At 40.9% G+C, this 19843-nt stretch overlaps 1 protein-coding gene across 4 annotated transcripts in view; it reads left to right on the top strand.

Moving 5' to 3' along the window:
- GRIP2 (glutamate receptor interacting protein 2) overlaps positions 1–19843 on the top strand; it is a 2580489-nt gene that overhangs the window by 2111588 nt on the left and 449058 nt on the right. For all 4 annotated transcript variants that reach the window (XM_044078606.1, XM_044078609.1, XM_044078607.1 and 1 more), the window contains one exon: positions 16011–16156. In XM_044078606.1, coding sequence (XP_043934541.1) covers positions 16011–16156 — 146 coding nt within the window. The remainder of the gene's footprint in view (positions 1–16010; positions 16157–19843) is intronic.

Below are 19843 nucleotides of genomic sequence, written 5' to 3'. Positions count from 1 at the left end.
GGTATTCACAACTGTAGGCTGTACAGAGGTATCAAACTCCTGCATCACTGCAAGAAAGTGATGGAGAGGGTGATTGATAAAAAATACACAGAGTAATAGAAAGAAAGACAGGAAATGAGCAGTTCAGGTTCATGTCAAAATGCAAAACAACTGACCTGACGTTTAGAGTAAGACAGATGGTGGGAAGCTGGAGATGAGGAAAATGTCCGATTACACATTTCTAGACCTAAGAAAAGATCCAAGAAAGACAGTTTGGGTAGTCCTGCAAAGGCCCAAAGTCCCTGAAAGGCTACATACAGAAACTCTGTGATAAAAGTACAGACAGTGTTCAGACTCTCAGATGGGTACTGTGCTGGACAAAGGAGGGATGTGCATGCCCATCTAGGTGACAATCCAAACCCACTTTTCATACTGGTGATGGGCTACTTAAGCAAAAAGGTCACAGGGAAAGATAATTAAAACTGATGTATGCAGATGATGTGGAATTGCAAGTAGACTGTTCAAGAATTTCAGCAAATGCTAGTGCGCTAGAATGCAAAACTAAAGGCACATAGGGTGAAACGCAATACAGACAAGACAATGATCATTCCATCAAAGGGGAAAATCCAAAGAAGCTTAAAATTGATATAGAAGGACAATGTAGCAGGCTAGCAGCTTTAAGTATCTGGGGTATGTAGTGGAAGAGAAGGAAAGTCTGAATGAGGAGTTTATAAACCAGTTGTTGCAAAGTGTCAGGGGTAGTGTGTGATGGAAAAAAATACCAAAGAAGCCAAAAACTTAAGATGTACGAAACAGTAATGCAACTAGTGCTTCTGTATAGTACAGAAACATTGGCAGTGAAGGCAGAGCAGCTGGTGAAGCTTGGGGTGATGGAAATGAAGTGTCTGAGTTGGGTGATAGGGTGCACATTGTAGAACAAATGAAGAAATGAGGACATTAGAACAGAAGTCATAGTATCTGTTCCAGAGGTGGCCAATAAGAATAAATTGTGGTCATATGTGCAGGAAAGCAAATTATTTAGTAAAGAAGATTTGGGAGAGACAGGAAAAGGGCAAAAGATGAGAAGGACATCCAGCCAAGACAGAACGTTTGAGAGAAGATCTGAGGCAAGTGGGTATGACTGTTATAGAAGGTAGGAGAATGGCTGTAAGTCAAGAGAAGTAGTGACAGCTGAGGCAGCATCCCAGCCCCTTGTAAAAATGGGGAAAAGGGGCATTGGTGATGATGAACAAGTAATTATAATTAATTTGGTCCAGTGAACCCTTGTTAGCCATAACCCAATCAAGAAAAGAAAACGCACATGATTTGAAACATGCTGTACAGTGAGGGCTACTAAATAAGAAACAAGGGCATAACAGTACACGTTATGCAGGCCATATTGTCTATATGCTAATGATTAAGCATCATGTATGAAGTAGTGATGGCAACACTTGCAAGCCATACTGCATACAAGTAGATGACAGCCATTCCATTAAAGTGCTGGGGAAGAAACGTACAGGAAATCACACGTGCTAAAGAATTTGGAGAGGAAGTACTAATGTAGAAAGAAGGAGTAGCTTGTTTTGCTTTTTCACTGGAGTTTGTAGCAGTTGCCCAGCCATTTGTGGAGTAGATTTTGATGTACCACTAGACTGAGGATTATGGGACTCTAAATTTCACATAAGAGCATGTCCAGACATGCATGAAAGTATTTTAATTTGAAGAGAAGTATGCTCTACATATCTATAATGCAGGAGCCAAATAGTTCTGAGATTTGTGTGTGAGAAGCTGTGAAGTATGTATGTGGCTACTTGTACACATGTATACTAATTCCATAACTGTGTTATTTGACACTTCCCCCTGCTCTGAGGTACAGCAATCTTGGAGTTAGTATGTACAAGTAACGGGGGGGCTGGGGGCTGGCATGCAGCCCCGATGTCTGAGGTGTAGTTTGGTATAGCTGTACTGAAACTGCAGTATGTTTCAATTTTCAGTGTTTCCTTGGCAGTCTATGCTTTAGTGTTTGTACTTTACATCGTCAAAAATGCTTCCAGATCACACTTTAGTCAAGCATTCACATGATCTTAATGTCTAAGTTATCCTACATTTGTGTTGTCAGATGTTCATATATATAAAACATCACGAGATAAGGCAGCTTGAGTGTGCATTTTGTAGCAGCAGTTGGAACAGATTCCTTGATCTACTCCTGAAGAGCATCTTTTGTGAAGGAATATACCCTTGCAACCTTGTTGGAAACCAAATGGTTGCATGACAGGTAGCAGTGCATCAAAGTTAAATGCAAAAAAGACAGACTTTCTTATTCCTAATAACACACCTAGAATCTCCTTGTGTTCTGAGTGAGTGTGCTTCTCAAACAATCTGGAAATATAGATCTGATAAGTATATTCTGTGGCACTTTTTAACTGTTCAGTTCTGCACTGTCTTAATTTTTGCTTGACTTAATTATTTATATATTTGCTGGCATTGTTTTCCGATACTGTAAATGCTTCCATCTTGATTTTTCCTAATTTACTGCCTTCTACACTTGCTTTTACTCATTTTTTAATTTAATCGCATATGTTTAAACTGTATTTGCTTTAATATTGCTACACACACGTGTGTTAGCTTGCACTGCATTTGAATTGTTTTTACTGCTGTTTCAGCTGCTTTTCTATATATATATATATATATATATATATATATATATATATATAAAAAGAGTTCTAAGCTTGTTTTCCTGCCTTTCCTGTAATTAGTCTAGTCCAGATACAGATTTGCTGTATCCAGGACTGTTTGTAAGCTTCTGAGCCCCCCTCCAAGCCTTTCTTTGTTGGAGGGAAGCCTTCTAGCTTATCAGTGGGAGTGGTAAGCACTAGGTAGCCTGTCTACCTCGAGAGGAGTGGTTCCTGGCCAAGGAATTGTAGTTTATTGGCTGTTTGGGCAGTTTTTTCATCTCTTTCAACTTTCTGGTTTAAAAGCCCATGTTTGCACTTTTCCCTCTTTTCATGTATCTAGTCTAGTCCAGGTACATATTTGCTGTATCCAGGGCTGTTTGTAAGCTTCTGAGCCCCCTAAGCCTTTCTGTGTTTGAGGGAAGCCTTCTAGCTTGTCAGTGGCAAGCACTAGGTAGCCTATCTACCACAAGACGTACCTCCCTGGACTACATGAAAAGAGACATGGTGGTGCTCTCGGGTTATGTGGCCTAGGCAGGTACGACACTAGTCCCTGAGCAGTATCCTACTGTCACCCTGAATGATACCACAGTACAAACAAAAAATGATTGACTTCAACAATTGACTAAGTTTCTGGTGTCATTCTAAGGGGACCCAGTATCTGTCTGCTTGGGATGACACGACTGACGGACCTTGATGCTTTGCCAGAGATGGCCTGCATCTGTCACCCCTGGGTATCCTGGTACTAGCTAAGGATCTTGTCACCCCATAGTGCTTTTTCAGGCAGTGTTCCAAAGATCAAATTACCACCATAACAGCTATAAATATATGCAATCTGAGGGTCATGCTGCTCAATGCTAGAAGTCTAAATCTCAAGATGTACTTGCTCGAAGCACTCCTCGAAATGGAGAACATCGACATTTGTGCTGTAGCGGAGATCTGGCTTAAAGCGTCAGAAAGCATCCCTGTGTTACCAGGCTAATAACTCATTCCATCTCTTTCAGCCCAGAAACATGAACCAAAGCACCAAAGGTGGTGGTGTCTCCATATTCGTAAATGATATGCACATCTCCAGACTAGTAGCCCAGCATAACACATCTGAGATACTCCAGGTACAACTAACATTGGGTAAGACTGTGATCTAGGTCATAGCCTGCTATAGGTCCCCAATCATGTCTCTAGACTCTCACTCCATGATGTTCTTCGTGTTTCACTGTTGCAGTCATTACATTTGGGTAATCTGCTGGCAGGTTGCCCTCAGTCGGCCTGAATTCCAAAGTCTTGGGTCCTGCATTGGTTGCTGTCTTCTCTTCCATGACATCAGGTCATCAGGGGTATAAAACATGCAGCCGACACCATTTTCTTTAGTCTTTCTTGCCGCGCGGTGCCCAAAGCAGAGGCATTTCACAAGTGCCAGTCGGCCGACTACTGAAATATTCCAGTTGAGTTTCAGAACCAAAGTCTTCACTAAAGCTAAGTACCCCATTGGTTTTTCTTGCTTTTTACCGATGTCAGAAAAAGTTAATTGCATTACTTGTGGGAAGCAAATACCTCATAAGGATTTCCATTTGCACTGTATTCCTTGCCTAGGGCCCTGATCACAACGTGCCTAGCTGTCGGTTTTCTGCTAGATTTAGCCAATGCACTATTAAGCGTTGGTATATTTTTGCATCAAAGTATTTTGGAAACAGATTTAACTACACAGAAATGTCATCTGATAGCAATCCGACTACCGGAGTACATAACAAATGCAAAGAAAAGTACAGAGAAAGGTAGTCGAGATCCAAAACCGACGATGAAGCTTCTCCTAAGCCAGTCGCCGGTATTCAGTGAGGTGCTTTTGCAGCCCCTGATACCCACTACCTTCGAGTCACAGGCCTCTACCGACACCCATGTGGAGTCCGGCATGCCGCAAGATACTCAAGGTATTGGACCGATGGATGTATCTCCCTTGGATGGGTCCAGAGCCGCTGAGCAGGCACCAGCTTCTGAGAGTGTATTCAGACCTCAACATTTGCATATCAAACCAATGACAGCTGCAAAATCAAAGACAAAAGCAACTTCTAAAACTAAAAAACTGATGCATGAGCCACATGCACAGGCCTCTATGCCTAAAAAACAGATGATCAAAATGGCTGAAGACCTTATTACCTTGATCAGGGGTACCCATCCCCCTCCAGATAAGAGGCCTAGGCAAGACACTGATTATGAATCTTCAGATCAGGTTTCTATTTCTTCTGATTCCTCTTCTGATCAGGAATTATCTTTACCTCCCTATGAGGATTCTAATGCTGAGGAGTCTATCTCATCTGCATCTCCTCCTGAGGATTATTCATTTGGAGAAACCTTGCATACTTTGAGGGAGCATTTTCACTGGGAGAGTCAAGACTTCTCAGAATCAAAAAAGAGGCTCAGGGATTTCCTTCTCCCTCAGCACAAGCCTTTAGCCATTCCCCCTGTTTTAGACATTGTGGATGATGTGTTTTCGGAGTCAAGCTTGACCCCTGACTCCTTACCTCTGGCTCCCAGTAAGCCTGACCGATATTACAGGGTCCCTGAATCACATAATTTTTTATTTAGAAACCCTGCTGTTGATCCTGAAACTATTTCACAGGGTCCAAATGGAGTTAAGGCCTCAACAGCAAAACATCCTACCCCCTCTGACAGAGATTCAAGGACACTGGACAGATGGGGAAAAAGGGTTTATACATCTGCAACCTTGGCAATCAGGGCCTTAAACTGTCAATTTCATATGCTTAAGTACCAACAATGTTATGGGATTGCTGAAACAGAAAATGATGTTGATTTCAGAATGTGCAGAAAATAAAGAATTGCAGGAATTATTGCATGCAGCTGAACAAGTGGGAAAGCATACTTTGCAATGTGGTTTTGATTCTTTAGAGGCCTCCTGCAGGGCTGCAGTTACTGAATCTGTGATTAGGAGGCGTGCCTGGTTAAAGGAACAACATTTGCCTGATCATGTTAAAGCTAAATTGCTAGATGCACCTTTACAGCATGATTCTCTGTTTGGTATTAAGGCAGAAGAGGTTTTAAAGAAAATGGAAGACAAAGCTAAGTCTATGCAAACTGTTAAAGACTTCTTACAAGTGCAGCCACCAAGATTCAGTATACACTGGCCTACAAAAAATTGGTCCTTTCCAGTGACAGACAGGCAAAGGGGCAAATCCAGATGCCCTAAGGGTTCCAGATACCAGGCGCAAAACTCGTACAGGTCAAAGCAATGGGGTGCATCCACCTCAAAATCTGGAGAAGAAAAAGCGCAAACCTACAGAAAGCAATCCCAGTGACTGCCCTCTGTCTACATCAAGCACTTATCTTTTGGCAGCACCCATAGGGGGAAAATTAGCACTTTTTGCTTAAAATTGGCAGTTAATAACCCAGGACATGTGGGTACTAAACATCGTATCACTGGGATACAGATTCATTTCCACACACTGCCAATGGCAAATGGCTGGCCAAAAAATCAATGGGGAGAGGCACAGAAACAGGTTACGTCCCTCATGGATATGGGGGCCATTCAGACAGTGCCAGAACAGGAAAAAGGACAAGGTTTTTACTCAAGACTGTTCTTGGTACCCAGAAAGGACAAGGCCTGGTGGCCAATAATGGATTTATCAATTTTGAACACATACCTGGACATTCCAAAAGTCAAAATGCTGACTTTGCAGCAGCTTCTACCCATGCTGGGCAAAGAATGCTTGGCTGGTGACTTTAGACCTAAAAGAGGCATACATGCATGTCCCAATAAGACAGTCATGCAGAGAAGATACCTCAGTTTCAAGGCTGGCTTAATGCATTACCAATTCTCTGCACTGCCCTTTGGCTTATCTACTGTGCCCAAGGTCTTTACAAAGTGCCTGGCACCAGTAATTACATTTTGCAGACAAAGAAGTATAGAAATATGCCCTTACTTGGACGACTGTCTCATTCAAGCAGAGAACAAGGACATTCTTCGACACCTGGCATTTGTGAAAAGGCTTCTAACATGCCTAGGGTACACAATAAATGAAAAGAAATCACAACTGGTACCCTCTCAAAAGATAACATTCCTGGGTGCAAGCTTGAATGCAACTGCCCAAATGGCCTACCTCATGCCAGGCAAACAAAAGCAACTGACTACTTCAAACTGATGGCAACAAAAACCAAGTCTTCTGCAAGACAAATTCTGCAGGCTCTGGGCTTCATGGCATCCTGCATCCTACTAATTCCATATGCAAGACTGCATATGAGGAAACTTCAATGGTACCTAAAAAGTTTATGAAGTCAACATTCACACAGTCTGGAAACAATGATTCCTCTCATTCCCTGCCTGCAACAGGAGTTTCTATGGTGGGCAAAGACCTGTCACCAAAACATCACTCTACCCCCTGCCAGCCAGACCTTAACAGGCGCATCAGATTATGCCTGGGGGGCCCACATGGCAGGAAGATGCATTCAGGGCATATGGGCACCAAAACAAATGCATCTACATATCAACCAGAAAGAGATGCTAGCTGTTCAAAATGCCCTAACAGCCTTCAAGGACTTAGTTCATCCAGGACAACTACTGATAAAGGCGGACAACACCACAGTCATGTGGTATATAAACAAGCAAGGGGGCACACACTAATACCCCCTTTGCAGATTAGCCATGGCACTGTGGGACACAGCTTTGACCTACCAAATACATCTTCAAGCTCAATTCCTGCCAGGAAAACAAAACACTTTGGCAGACGATTTAAGCAGAAACCTTATGGATCCTCACGAGTGGAAACTAAATCCACAAGTCTTCAGCATGATAACAGAGAAATGGGGGAGCCCAGACATAGATCTATTTGCCTCTCCTCAAAATTATCAATTGAAAAGATTCTGCACAAGGACTTATCACAGACAAGCATGGAAAGTGGACGCCCTATTCTTCAGCTGGCAAAACCTATCAGTTTACGCCTTTCCTCCTCTGCCTCTTCTACCCAAGGTCCTCCTAAAAGTCAGACAAGAGAAGCCAAAGATGATATTAATTGCCCCGGACTGGCCCCACCAATACTAGTATCCAATCCTACGGAACTTGGCTCAATATACCCACCGTGGACCTTACCTCAAAGACCACAACTACTGTCCCAGCAAAACAATCATATCCTGCACAGACTCTGAACCTGGCAGCATGGCTAATCATGTAATCATACAAATGACACCTCTCAGTAAAGCTGTGATGGATGTCATTTTGGAAGCCAGAAGGCCTAGTACTAGAAAATCTTATGCTGACAAATGAAAGAGATTCGGTGCTTGGAATCAAGCTCAAAGAACTGATACAGCAGAACTACATATTCCTCAGATATTACAATACTTAACTGAGATGCTTGACAAAGGCCTATCTTTCTCCTCAATCAAAATTCATGCCTCTGCCATTTCGGCTCATTACAATACAGAGCCACCAATCTTTTCTCATCCTTTACTAAAGCAGTATCTTAGAGGAGCCAAAAATTTAAGGCCTCTTAGAAGATCACCATTACCAGCATGGGACCTTGATTATGTGTTGGAAAAGCTCACCCTGCCTCCATTTGAACCTTTGAACCAGCTGCTACCGCTGATATAAAGTTGTTATCATGGAAGACAGCTCTGCTACTAGCAATTACTTCAGCAAGAAGAGTTTCAGAGCTACAGGCCGTCATGGCTGTAGAGCCTTTTATCATATTTTAACCACAGTAGAAAATTGAAAAAACACCACAGCTCCGAAACTGTATCTGAAATCACACATAATTTGATGTTGCTAAACTGCTAGGTTAACAGTGAGGGGTACACCAGTACCCAAAACAAGTACACGTTTTCCAAACGAGCAAGTAAAAATGAAAGTAAAATAGGGATGTCCAGAGCAAGTTAAATGCTCAATGTCCAGTTTTAATAAACAAAATAGCCTTCCAAAAACAAAGTTCTCGTAAATGTTAAGCGCTTTTTTTGGTTGTCACTTCTCTTCTTACAACTCTAATTGCTATTGCACTTAAATACTTCCTTCCTTCCTTTCTAAAGAAGTTACAATCAACATTTTATCAATCAAAACTCAAAAGGTTTTTTTTATAAAAAAAGTATGTGTATAAATGTATTATAAATACTCTAATATTAATACACATTTTATTGTTTATTTGTCCATTTCTATATTTTTCCTCAATACTCAATAAACTTATCCTAATAAAACATACCCACAACTTTTTTTGAAAACAAATCAGTTTATAAATATTTTTATATAATACAATATGTAAATACATATAAAGTGTACAGTACATATAACCATATAGTAATACTTCTTCACAGTAATCTCTCCTTCCTAAAATACAAAAATACATAAAAAACATAAAAGTTAAAGAAAATTATAAAATATAAATTAAAAATAATATTATTATTGTGTCTCTATATCTAGTGTGCTTCCCCTAGTGTTTGAATTCCCTTTTTACTTTAAGTAATTTAACATTTAAAATACAAAAGGTTTTAAAAACTTAATTAGTAAAAAATATCCTATTAAAAAAAATGTTACAATTATTATATATTATATATATAATGTAAAATATATATATATGTAAAAGTATTATAATGTTATGTATATATATATGTATATAATTAATTATGTATACTATATGTATGTATAAAAGTATATAAAAAATACATGTATATAAAAATATATATAATAAATTATATAAAATAGTTAATATATAAACTATATCAGATTCTACCCAAATGTAATGACTGCAAGTGTGAAAACGAAAGAACATAGTACAGTTGTGTACACTTACCATAAAATGTAGATGTTGGTGTATTCCTTGTTGCAGGTTACCCACCACCTTCTAAAGTCTCTCTATCTCTATTTTCTAACCTATGTATGGTGCATTTTTGTGAGTAGATGAAAGGTAAAGTTTATATTGATGTGTGTGTGTGTGTGTATATAACTATATATATATATATATATATATATATATATATAGTATTGCTACCTTTTTGGGGGCACCTGACATCGGGGGCAAGAAAAACTAAAGAAAATGGCATCCGGTTGCATGTTTTATACCCCTGACGACCTGACGTCATGGAAGAGAAGACAGCAATCGACGCAGGACCCAAGACTTTGGAATTCAGGCCAACTGAGGGCAACCTGCCAGCAGATTACCCAAATGTAATGACTGCAACAGTGAATACACTCGAACATCTACATTTATGGTAAGTGTACACAACTGTACTTTCCTAAGCACCCTGGAATCTATCAAGGTCCAAACCAACACTGTCTTAGTAGGAGACTTCAACTACCCCTCCATCAGCTGGAAAAACTACTCAAGCACCAATACACACTGGCCCAAAGCTTCCTGGAATTCATCAGTTCCAATGCCCTGGACCAGCTCATCCTGACCCCCACTAGAGGAAGCAACATCCATGACCTGGTTATTACTAACATGGGCGACCATTGCTGTAAACCAATAGTCAATCCCTCCCTGGTCAGATCCAACCATAAACTAATCATCATGGAAATCCACATCTCACCCCCACCCCTGCAAAGGTAATCACCTTGAAAAACTTCTCCAAAACTGGCTTTGGACTCCTAAAAACAAAGGTGGCTAACTTCATGGCACCCATACCAATGGAAAGTAGCTGCATGACTGCCAAACCATACACCAATGCACTGTACGAACATGTACACAAATGCATGAAACTAGCCATACCCAACAGAACCAAGACACACTCCTCCAAAAAAAGGAAGCCAATCTGGTAGTCCCCTGCCATTAATAAACTCTACAACAGAAGGAAGAAACTGTAGCAGGAAAAAGGTGAAATCCCAAGACTGGAAAAACTCCCTTATTAGCCCCAACAAAAAAGTTGAGTTCCCTCATCAAATCCTCTAAAGCCATCTTTGAAGGCAGACTTGCAGCAGACACTAAAAACAATCACAAAGCCTTCTATAGCTATATCAAAAACTTCCACATCAATACCCAGATTTGCTTTGAGATGCTGCACAATGGTACTTCCTATACTCAGACAACAGATATTGCCAGCATACTGGCCGACAGACTCAGTGCCAACTTTACCCCCCCCCCCCCCCAAGGACAAATCACAATACCAGAAGAATGCCAGGCACCCAGCATTACTGCAGCACAGGTTAAAGCTGCATTGTCCAAGGCCAAGTATACAGCTTCCATGGAACCTGATAATATCCCTGGCTGTGTTCTACATGAACTACAAAGTGAACTGGCACCACATCTGTGTGTCCTGTTCAATCACAGCCTCACCTCAGGCTTTATCCCTACCAATTGATGCACTGCTACAGTCATCCCTCTCCATAAAGGGGGAGCGACTACAGACCCTGGGAATTCTCACCCCATTAGCCTGATGAGTCTGATATGTAAAGCTATGGAGCGCATCATCATGGACCTGATTAAAAAAGATATAGGAAATCTCCAAACTCTAGACCCCATGCAATTTGGGTTTGCAAAAGGGAGATCATGCCTGCTCCACCTGGTTGACTTCTTTGAATCCATCACCAGGGCTATGGTTGAAGGAAAGGCAGTGCATACAGCCTACCTTGATCTGGCCAAGGCCTTTGATACCATTCTTCACTCGGGAATTACTGATAAACTCACCAAGCTAGGCATCAACCCCTATATCACTTGGTGGGTTGCAGACTGGCTCACACACAGTGTGAAAGTAGTGGACTTCGTCAGACTGCCGACCAGTCACAAGTGGAGTCCCACAGGGATTGGTCCTGGGTCCTCTCCTGTTTTTTTACTTCTCAGAAATCGAGGCCAACTCAAAGGGACTCTGGCTGACCAAGTTCACAGATGACTACAAGCTGGGAGCCATTATTAACTCCCCAAGTGATGCAGACATCCTACAGAAGGCCTCACTGAGACCAATGAGTGGTGTCGAAATCATGGCCTTAAGCTTAACACCAAAAAATGCATAGTCATCCCCTTTGGTAAAGACTCTGTTCCAAATTCAAAAACCAAAGGCCTGCAGACAGTGATATACCAATTGCTTTATTAAAGCATGTAGAAATGAAACTCCATCAGACCGGTTTCGGCTGAAAAAACACTTAGCCTTCATCAGTGTAACATGTAGATCAGAATTCCATGAAATTACTATCCATTTATAGAGTGACTTGTCAACAAAAATGGAGCTCATTGGTTATTCAAAAATTCTCATTCAGACCTGGTGGAAATAAATAACCAAACTTAATAATCCACTTTTTTTCTTTTGCATTCAATATAGACTGCCATCCAGCTTTATTTGTCCTATTCCCAACAATCCTATCAATGATTGTAAATCTAAAATTTGCACCTTGGTGTATCAATGTGTGCTTCTATAGGGCATTATTAATTCTTTTGGTTCTGATGTCACTACAATGATCAGAAATCCTTAGTTTCAATGGCCTAGAAGTTTGCCCAATATAAAAGGCTAAACAGGTACATGTGGCGAAATAAATCACCCAATCCATTCCACAGTTAGGAATTTGATGTTATAAACTGCGCCTGTGTTCCTTCTAGTAAATTGTTTAGATTTAACCAACTTATGAGTATGTATACAATGTCCACAAGGCACACATTCCATGAGAAAATCACCTGTCAAGGTACATTGACTATAGTCCTGAGTTTTTTTGCCATATTTGTAATGATTAAAATGGGACCCTAAAGTTTTCCCTTTCCGAAATGATAAGAGGCACCTATTATTAAGGATTTTAGATAGCGTGCTATCAGCTAAAAGAATATTCCAGTTTTTCTGGATGATGTCTAATAATGTATTGGTATTCCTCCCATGGGTGGTGATGAGATGAATATAAATCATTCTTGTCTAGCATTGACACAGTTACTGGCAGTCAAGATGTTCCCATTTTGTAGCTCCTATCTCTAAACCTTATGGTCAGGTCCTCTTTAAAGTATTCATATTTATCTACTTGTGAGCATATACGTTTCATATGAAGAAATTGAGATTTGGGTATATTTCTAGTAATATGTGGTGGGTGTAAACTGGAAGCATGCAGTAGGGAGTTATATTGTGGATACTTGCAGTAAACCTGAGTATCTAAAGTGTTATTGATATTTCTAGTAATCAAGACATCCAAGAAAGTAATTTGTTGGACATCATAGTTGGCTGTGAATTCTATTCCCCACTTGTTACTATTTAGATATTCAACAAACTCCTGTAAATATTCGATGTCAGATCTCCAGACCATCCAGCAATCGTTGAGATAATGCCTCCATATGTCAATTTCCTCTAAATATGTGTTATGGCTACTGTCATAAATTAGTTATTCTTCTACGATAGCCACAAGGAGGTCAGCATATATGGGGGCAAAAGATGCCCCAACAGCTGTCCCTTGAATCTGCCGGTAAAATTTGTCTTGATAATAAAAAATTTTTTTATAAAGAACATGTTCCGCAAGACAGATCAGGAAAGTATTAAATCCTGGTGGATAGAGTTCTGATTTAAATAACCAATGTTCAAGATCCTGTAACCCAGCCCAATGAGGAATGTTGGTGTATAAAGCAGATACATCTAGAGTACATAACAGCCATCTGGGTTCCAATTGCATGTCTGAGATTACCTGTAAAAATTGGGTTGTATCCTGGATCCTGGACCGCACATTTCAACAAAGGTTTCAAGTATTTAGTCAAAAACTGTGAGGGGCTCCTTAATGGAGCCTCGCCCCAACACAATAGGTCTGCTTGGTGGATGGTAAAGATCTTTATGTATTTTGGCCAGTAAATATAGATATTGACTACTTGGATCTGATACTGTCAGATGGTATAATGTAGAATCAGATGTAATGCCCTCCTTTGTAGAAATTGATCAATTTGTTTCTTGAAACTAGAACTTGGGTCCAAGGGCATGTGCATGTAGTAACACCCATCATTAAGTTGCCTCTCTGCTTCAGCATGATATTTGGCCCAGTCCATAACAACCACTGCCCCTCCCTTATCTGCAGGCAAAATGACCAAGTCTTTGTTATTAGCAAGGTCCTGGATTGCCTGTATTTCAATCTTTGAGAGGTTATTAGGCATAATCCCGGATTCCTTGAAATGAAAACTCAGTTCCCACTAATTACCACATTGATGGGAGCCCACTGAACACTAAAGGCATTATAAGAGATCTGAGGACACAGGTTGACAGCAACCTCTCCTTTGACCACCACATTGCCACTGTGGTCAGAAAGTCCTATGTGGCACATCTCATTACCAAGGGTTTTGCATCCAGGAAGACAGGGTATCATCTGTCTCTACTCTTCCCTCATTAGATCAATAATTGAGTATAGTGCCCCATTTGGCATGTACCTCACACCTGCAACAGCTAGAGAGGCCACAGAAGTACCTCATGAAGAGGATCCTAGGCATTAAACACGTGTCCTACACGGACAGACTCAAAAGACTCCAGCTATTCTCTGCCTCATACCGCCTACTTAGAGGCAATCTCTGCTTGACTTACAAAGCCATGTCTGGTCCAGCTCTGTTAGAAATGCTACATCTAAAGAAATCCCAGTCCCTCCGCACCACACACTCCAGAGACCTCAACCTCATTACCAGAATTAACAGAACATGCTGGAGGGACTGGTTCCTCCCCCAGAGATTGCCCATGCTCTGGAATAGACTTCCCATACATGTCAAGCAGAGCACCTCGCTGACCCTCTTCAAGAGAAATCTTGATGAGTGGATGGGTAATAGAAAGTTCATCCCGGGATCACTCCAGTGGCTTTCCTTGATAGAGGCACTGGGAACCAAGTCTGGCGGCACAATGCCAGGTCACTTCTGTGGGCTAGGCTTGTAAAGGCTCCAGGGTATTAGCCTAGTATACATCTATGAACCTTCAGTCAGTAAACTGGAAATAAGGGATAATGAGTCTAAATCAAGACAAATGTAGGATTCCATTTAAAATAATGTCCATATGAACTGTATAATCCATAAAATGTCATCAACACATAACTACTGTTCAGATGTAATGGTTGCACGACTGGTAGCAGTGCATTAGAAGAAAAATTTGAAATCCAAAAAGAGTGTCAGCTCCAGTAAAAAGTCTAAGACATTCATTTATTTAAAGTGACACACCTGCATCCAATAAACTGGAAGCAAAGTTAAATATCTAGCCATAAATATCTGTTTACAAGTGTTTACTTTGATTTCTAACAAAAAGCATGTACTCCTGCATTAGTGTTCTGCTCTGCCCCTTATAAGAGTTGCTAGGTTATTAATCCATTGAGGCAGAGCAGTAGCATGCCTAACTGCAAGACTGGGAAATGCTAGCGATTTGTATTATGGGTTTGCAGTCTGAGATAAGTCATCAGGGCCACGTGTGTTCTTATCCTGCTTCAAATGCTGAAAAGTTTCTTTTGTGTTTCATGAGCTTAACCTCTGTAGGTGCCTCCATACTTCTGTTCAAAATGAATCTAGTACTGGGCTCAATACAGAAGTCCTTTTCACAGGAAACTCCTCAGCATCAGTGTCCAAATGGCATACCCATCCCCAGTTATTGCGCAGGGACATCAGTTGTGATATGGCCATCTTTTGACTGATGTTTTTGTGCTTATCTACCAGCATCTCTTGTTAACTTTCAAACTTATACTTAAGGAATCACTAGTACTGTGTTAACAAGGAAAATGAACATGCATTTGTGGTAGTGAGAGTTCAGAAAGTTGTGCTGTAAATGCTGACAGAATTATACTTAATGCTTTCATTGTTTAGAAGTTTAGCGCAGGGTATCTGTGTGCATTCATACACTTTATCATGAAGGGTTTCACATCTAGATCACCCCATTTGGGATGTATCTCACCCGACACCTGCAGCAGTTAAAACTCCAGCTCTATTCAGTCGCATACCCCTACTCTAGAGGTGATCTGTGCCTGATCGAGGCAAGCCATGTCCCATCCTGAATTAATGGACATGCTCCACCTCAGAAAATCCAAATCCATCAGAGCCACGAGAACAAGTGACTTAAACCTCAACACAGAAATATTGTCACTACTAGACAGAGGCATAGTAAACTAAACCCTAAAAGGGCATAGTATTCTCATCCTAAGGGGTGGTGTAAGCCACATACACTCTGGCTAGGCGTATAAATGCCCTAGGGCAGATAGCCTAGTACGAACCTATGAACCTATGAAAAAATACAGAGGGGTCGGCATTACAGTTGTTATAAACTCACAGGTACAAGGTACAGGGTTTAATTTTAACCTGTGGTTATTGAACAGGCTTGCAATAGTCTGCAGACTGATTCCTTATTATGAATATTTGTGTATGTTTTAGATAGTGTAATTTGTGGACATCATATGATATATAGGCATAAGTTCATGAACAGTTATGTATTATCATCTCTTCCTCCCTTCCTTCACTCTTCCTACAGGACTGGTACCTTGGAGCCTGGAGACAAGCTGCTGGCAATTGATAATATCCGCCTGGACAACTGTTCCATGGAAGATGCCGTTCAAATCTTACAACAATGTGAGGAGCTGGTAAAGCTGAAGATAAGAAAAGATGAGGATAACTCTGGTATTAATCTACATTTGACGTATTTTGTTTATACTGTGTCATATTCTTGTCTGCATTGTAGTAAAAATTTAGTATAAAAAAATGATTTTTAAGTAAAGAATTTGAGTCTAACAAAGTCTGTGAGAGTTGTGGTGAAAGTGTTTAGAGCTTTATTGCTATATTCTACACCTATGTATAACACTTAATCAGTTAAACCCACAAGTCATGAATGCCTCTTTCAGTTGGTAGCAAGGGAGCACTCAAATAGTTGCTTCACTCTGTAGGATAAATGCTTTGTTTATGTGCACCTGCTACCAAGCAGGTCTTTATGCAATACAGTATTAACGAAATTAAGCTAAATTTGTTTCCAGTTATAGTAATAGTTTTGTAATAACTACAGAAGGAGGGGTTAATGTATATCTGACCAGCATAGTCAGCTTTGTTTTCTCAATCTTTTATATCCAACAGGTTGTTTTCAGTAAAATTATCACTTTACTGTTTGTATTGCTTATAAAGCAGTGTTTTACTGTGTTGATGCCTGAAGTCATCCAAATACCTTTTTTTGTCTCCGCTATGACCAACCGTTTCAAGTTTCCTTTATAAAATTGTTAAAACTTTACTAATATAGGTTCATAGGTGTTTACTAGGCTAACGACCACAAGGTCCTTTTTAAGCCTAGCCATGCATCCCAAATCTCTGACAAGTTCAGATACCCTTGATAAGTGTAAGCATGGGCCTGGGAGATGAACCATTTAAAGGTTACCTGTTTCCATTAGAGACATAGGTGCCAAATCAGAGATGAATTTTAGGTTTTCCATCCAATTGTCTAAGTTGCACTTCATAGGTGTGCACTAGGCTAATGGCCCTGGAGCCTTTGCAAGCCTAGCCCATAGGATTCCACTAGCATCGTGCCACCCGACCTTAGTTCCCAGTGCATCTGTCAAGTAGAGCCACTGGAGTGATCCCCGGGGTGAATTTTCAATTTCCCATCCACCCAAGATTTCTCTTGAAGAGGGCCAGTGAGGTGCTCTGTTTGACATGTATGGGAATGCCTTGAATTAGGTTAGGGAGGAACTCTGCTCCACATGGATGTGAGGCCTGTTCCATAGGCGGGGGTAGTCAGTGGAATGCATACCTATCTCTCCAGTAGGTTATATTTTTATCACGGGCAAGGTTTATGTCTTTAGAGCAGGTAATTCTGGTGCTGTTTGTTTTGTGGATATGCAGGAGGTCCATCGGAGTGGGGTCTGACAATGCCCTGTATGCCAGCCATCGATCTCCCCTCAAAAGCCTGTAGGAGACAGAATACAGGGATAGGGGCTTGAGATGGTCTGCATAGGATATTTTACTTGCTCCCTATATTCTTTTAGTGATAAACCTCTGTGGACGTTCCAGTTGTTGGATATGCCTGGTTAGGTACATTCCAAAGGAGTCACTGTACTCAATGACCAGTCTTATTAATGCCGAATATAGTGGAACAATGACTTCCTTGGACTGATATGCCATGCCTTTGTTTATAAGTTGTGCAACATAGAATGATTTCCTCACCACTGTAGACACATAATGGTAAAAGACTAGATTACTATCTGTTTCTCTAAGTCCCTGACTACTGGGTCAACCCTGAGTATGTTGTCAATATGATAATTACCAGAGATGAATGACTTCTCAAAGGATACTGTTATGCATTTCTTGGCATTTAGTTTTAGTCCATGGCTCTGACACCAGTTGTTTGTCTGTCTCATCCTCTCCTGAAGAACAGTTGTGTCAGTGTAAGATTCAATGACAGCTCCTAATTTGCAGTCATCTACAAATTTAGTCAGCCACTGACATTGGACTTGACTTCTGAGAAGTAAATGGCAAAAAGGAGAGGGGTTCAACGACTGATCCCTGAGGGACTCCACTAGTGACTGGCCTCTTTGTAGAGGTGGGCTCCCCAAGTCTAACTTCTTGGGTCCTGTCTGTGAGCCAGTTGGCTATCCACTGGGTGACTTATGGGTTTGTACCTAACCCTCCTGAGTTTGTCAACAATGCCTGAGTGGGGTATTGTGTCAAATGCCTTGGCCAGGTCAAGGTAGGTAGTGTGAACGATTCTGCCCTCATCCATTGCTTTGGGAATTTCTCAAATACGTTTACTATATCACTGTTGATCATCTCCATAATGCTTTCCATGGCTTTACATCTAAGATTAGTGAGGCTTATGGGTCTGTAGTTTCCATGGTCTGTAGATGTCCCACCTTTGTGGGGAGAGATGACTGTTGCCTTTCTCCATTCATGAGGCATGAAGCTTGTTTGGAGGCTACAATTAAATAGAAATTCCAGAGGCCCTGATAGGTCATCTTTCGTGCAATTTAGAAGACATCCTGGGATATCTGTGCCCATTGATGCAGTTTTCTTGCTCTTATAGAGTGCATTAAGGGCCTGTTCCCTAGTGATAGTAGGGGAGTTATATTTGATATGTCCTGAGGGAAGGTTGAGGGGAGAGAGGGGTAAAGTTGGAGCTGAATTTATCAGCCAGGAGGTTTGCTATATGCTCTGGCTCAATATAGGTGGCTCCATTTACAATGAGCTCTGCACACAATTGTGTATTGCCTTTGAGGTTGTAGACATAGCTAAAGAATGCTTTGGGGTTGTCTTTGGCCTGGGACACCAAACTTACCTCAAATTTAGCTTTGTAGACTGATGAGATTTTTTTTTATCCTGCTGGGTGCTGCAACTCCTCATTTTTCCATAATTTCCTTCCTCCTGTTATACAGCCTATTGATTTTGTGATTCCACCAGAGTGGCTTGTTTTTTGAGTTAGTTCTGTACTTCTTCCTGTTGGGTGCAGCTGTCTCTGTGCAGCTGTTAACATGCTTGTTCAGGGTTTCTGTGAACAGTTATGCACAGGCAGCAGTATTCTCAGGGTTTATGGGGGCTTGAAATTTTGTCAGATTCTCACTTAATAGCAGGAGGTGAACCTTAGACTAAATAGATCCTGAATATTCCAGGTTTTATTTTTACTTCAAAGGAGACCATTTTGTGGTCTGACCTTACCAGGAAAGGCAGTACAGTAGGGGGTGAGCAGCATTCTCCCATATTAATGAGGACCAGATCCAGTATGGTTGCATCCCTGGTTGGTGTGTTGACTATCTGGTCCAGGGAGTTTGTGTTTACAAAATCCAGGAATCTCTGTGCATGTACGTCTGGTGTTGTATAGGATTCCCATTTAATAGTGGGTTAATTAAAGTCACCCATGAATATGGTATTGGGTTGGATGGTTAGTGTTTCTAATACATTTAAATACGTGATATGGGCTTTCTGAGTCATAGAGGGGGACCTATAGCTTGCAAGGAAGTGGTATTGTATTTTGCTTATGGTGATTTGAACATGTAGCAGCTCAAGTGCGTTTTCTAGTTTGACCAGCCTTGAAGTATATTTATTTTTGATGTAAATAGAAACACCTCCATCTTTAGTCCCTGTCTGTGAAGTGCCTGGCCTAAATGTGTGGAAGGCATTATAACCTTGCACTGTTGGTGCACTCTCTGCAGCTTTAAACCATGTCTCAGTGACTGCACGGATGTCAGCATTTTCTAGGGTGAAGAGAGCTTCTAGGGAGTGGAGTACTAATTGTTTTTAGAGATCTTCCTGTGTCTGAATTGAAAATTGGCCATACTTCAATTGGACACCCCAGTTATCAAAACATAGGCAAATAAAATGAAAATTGGGGAC

This window comes from Protopterus annectens, chromosome 7.part1 (genome assembly GCF_019279795.1).
Source record: "Protopterus annectens isolate FY-2018-M chromosome 7.part1, PAN1.0, whole genome shotgun sequence".
NCBI lineage: Eukaryota > Metazoa > Chordata > Ceratodontiformes > Protopteridae > Protopterus > Protopterus annectens.
The sequence above is the reverse complement of the archived record's forward strand: the minus strand, read 5'-3'. Positions and strand labels throughout refer to the sequence as shown.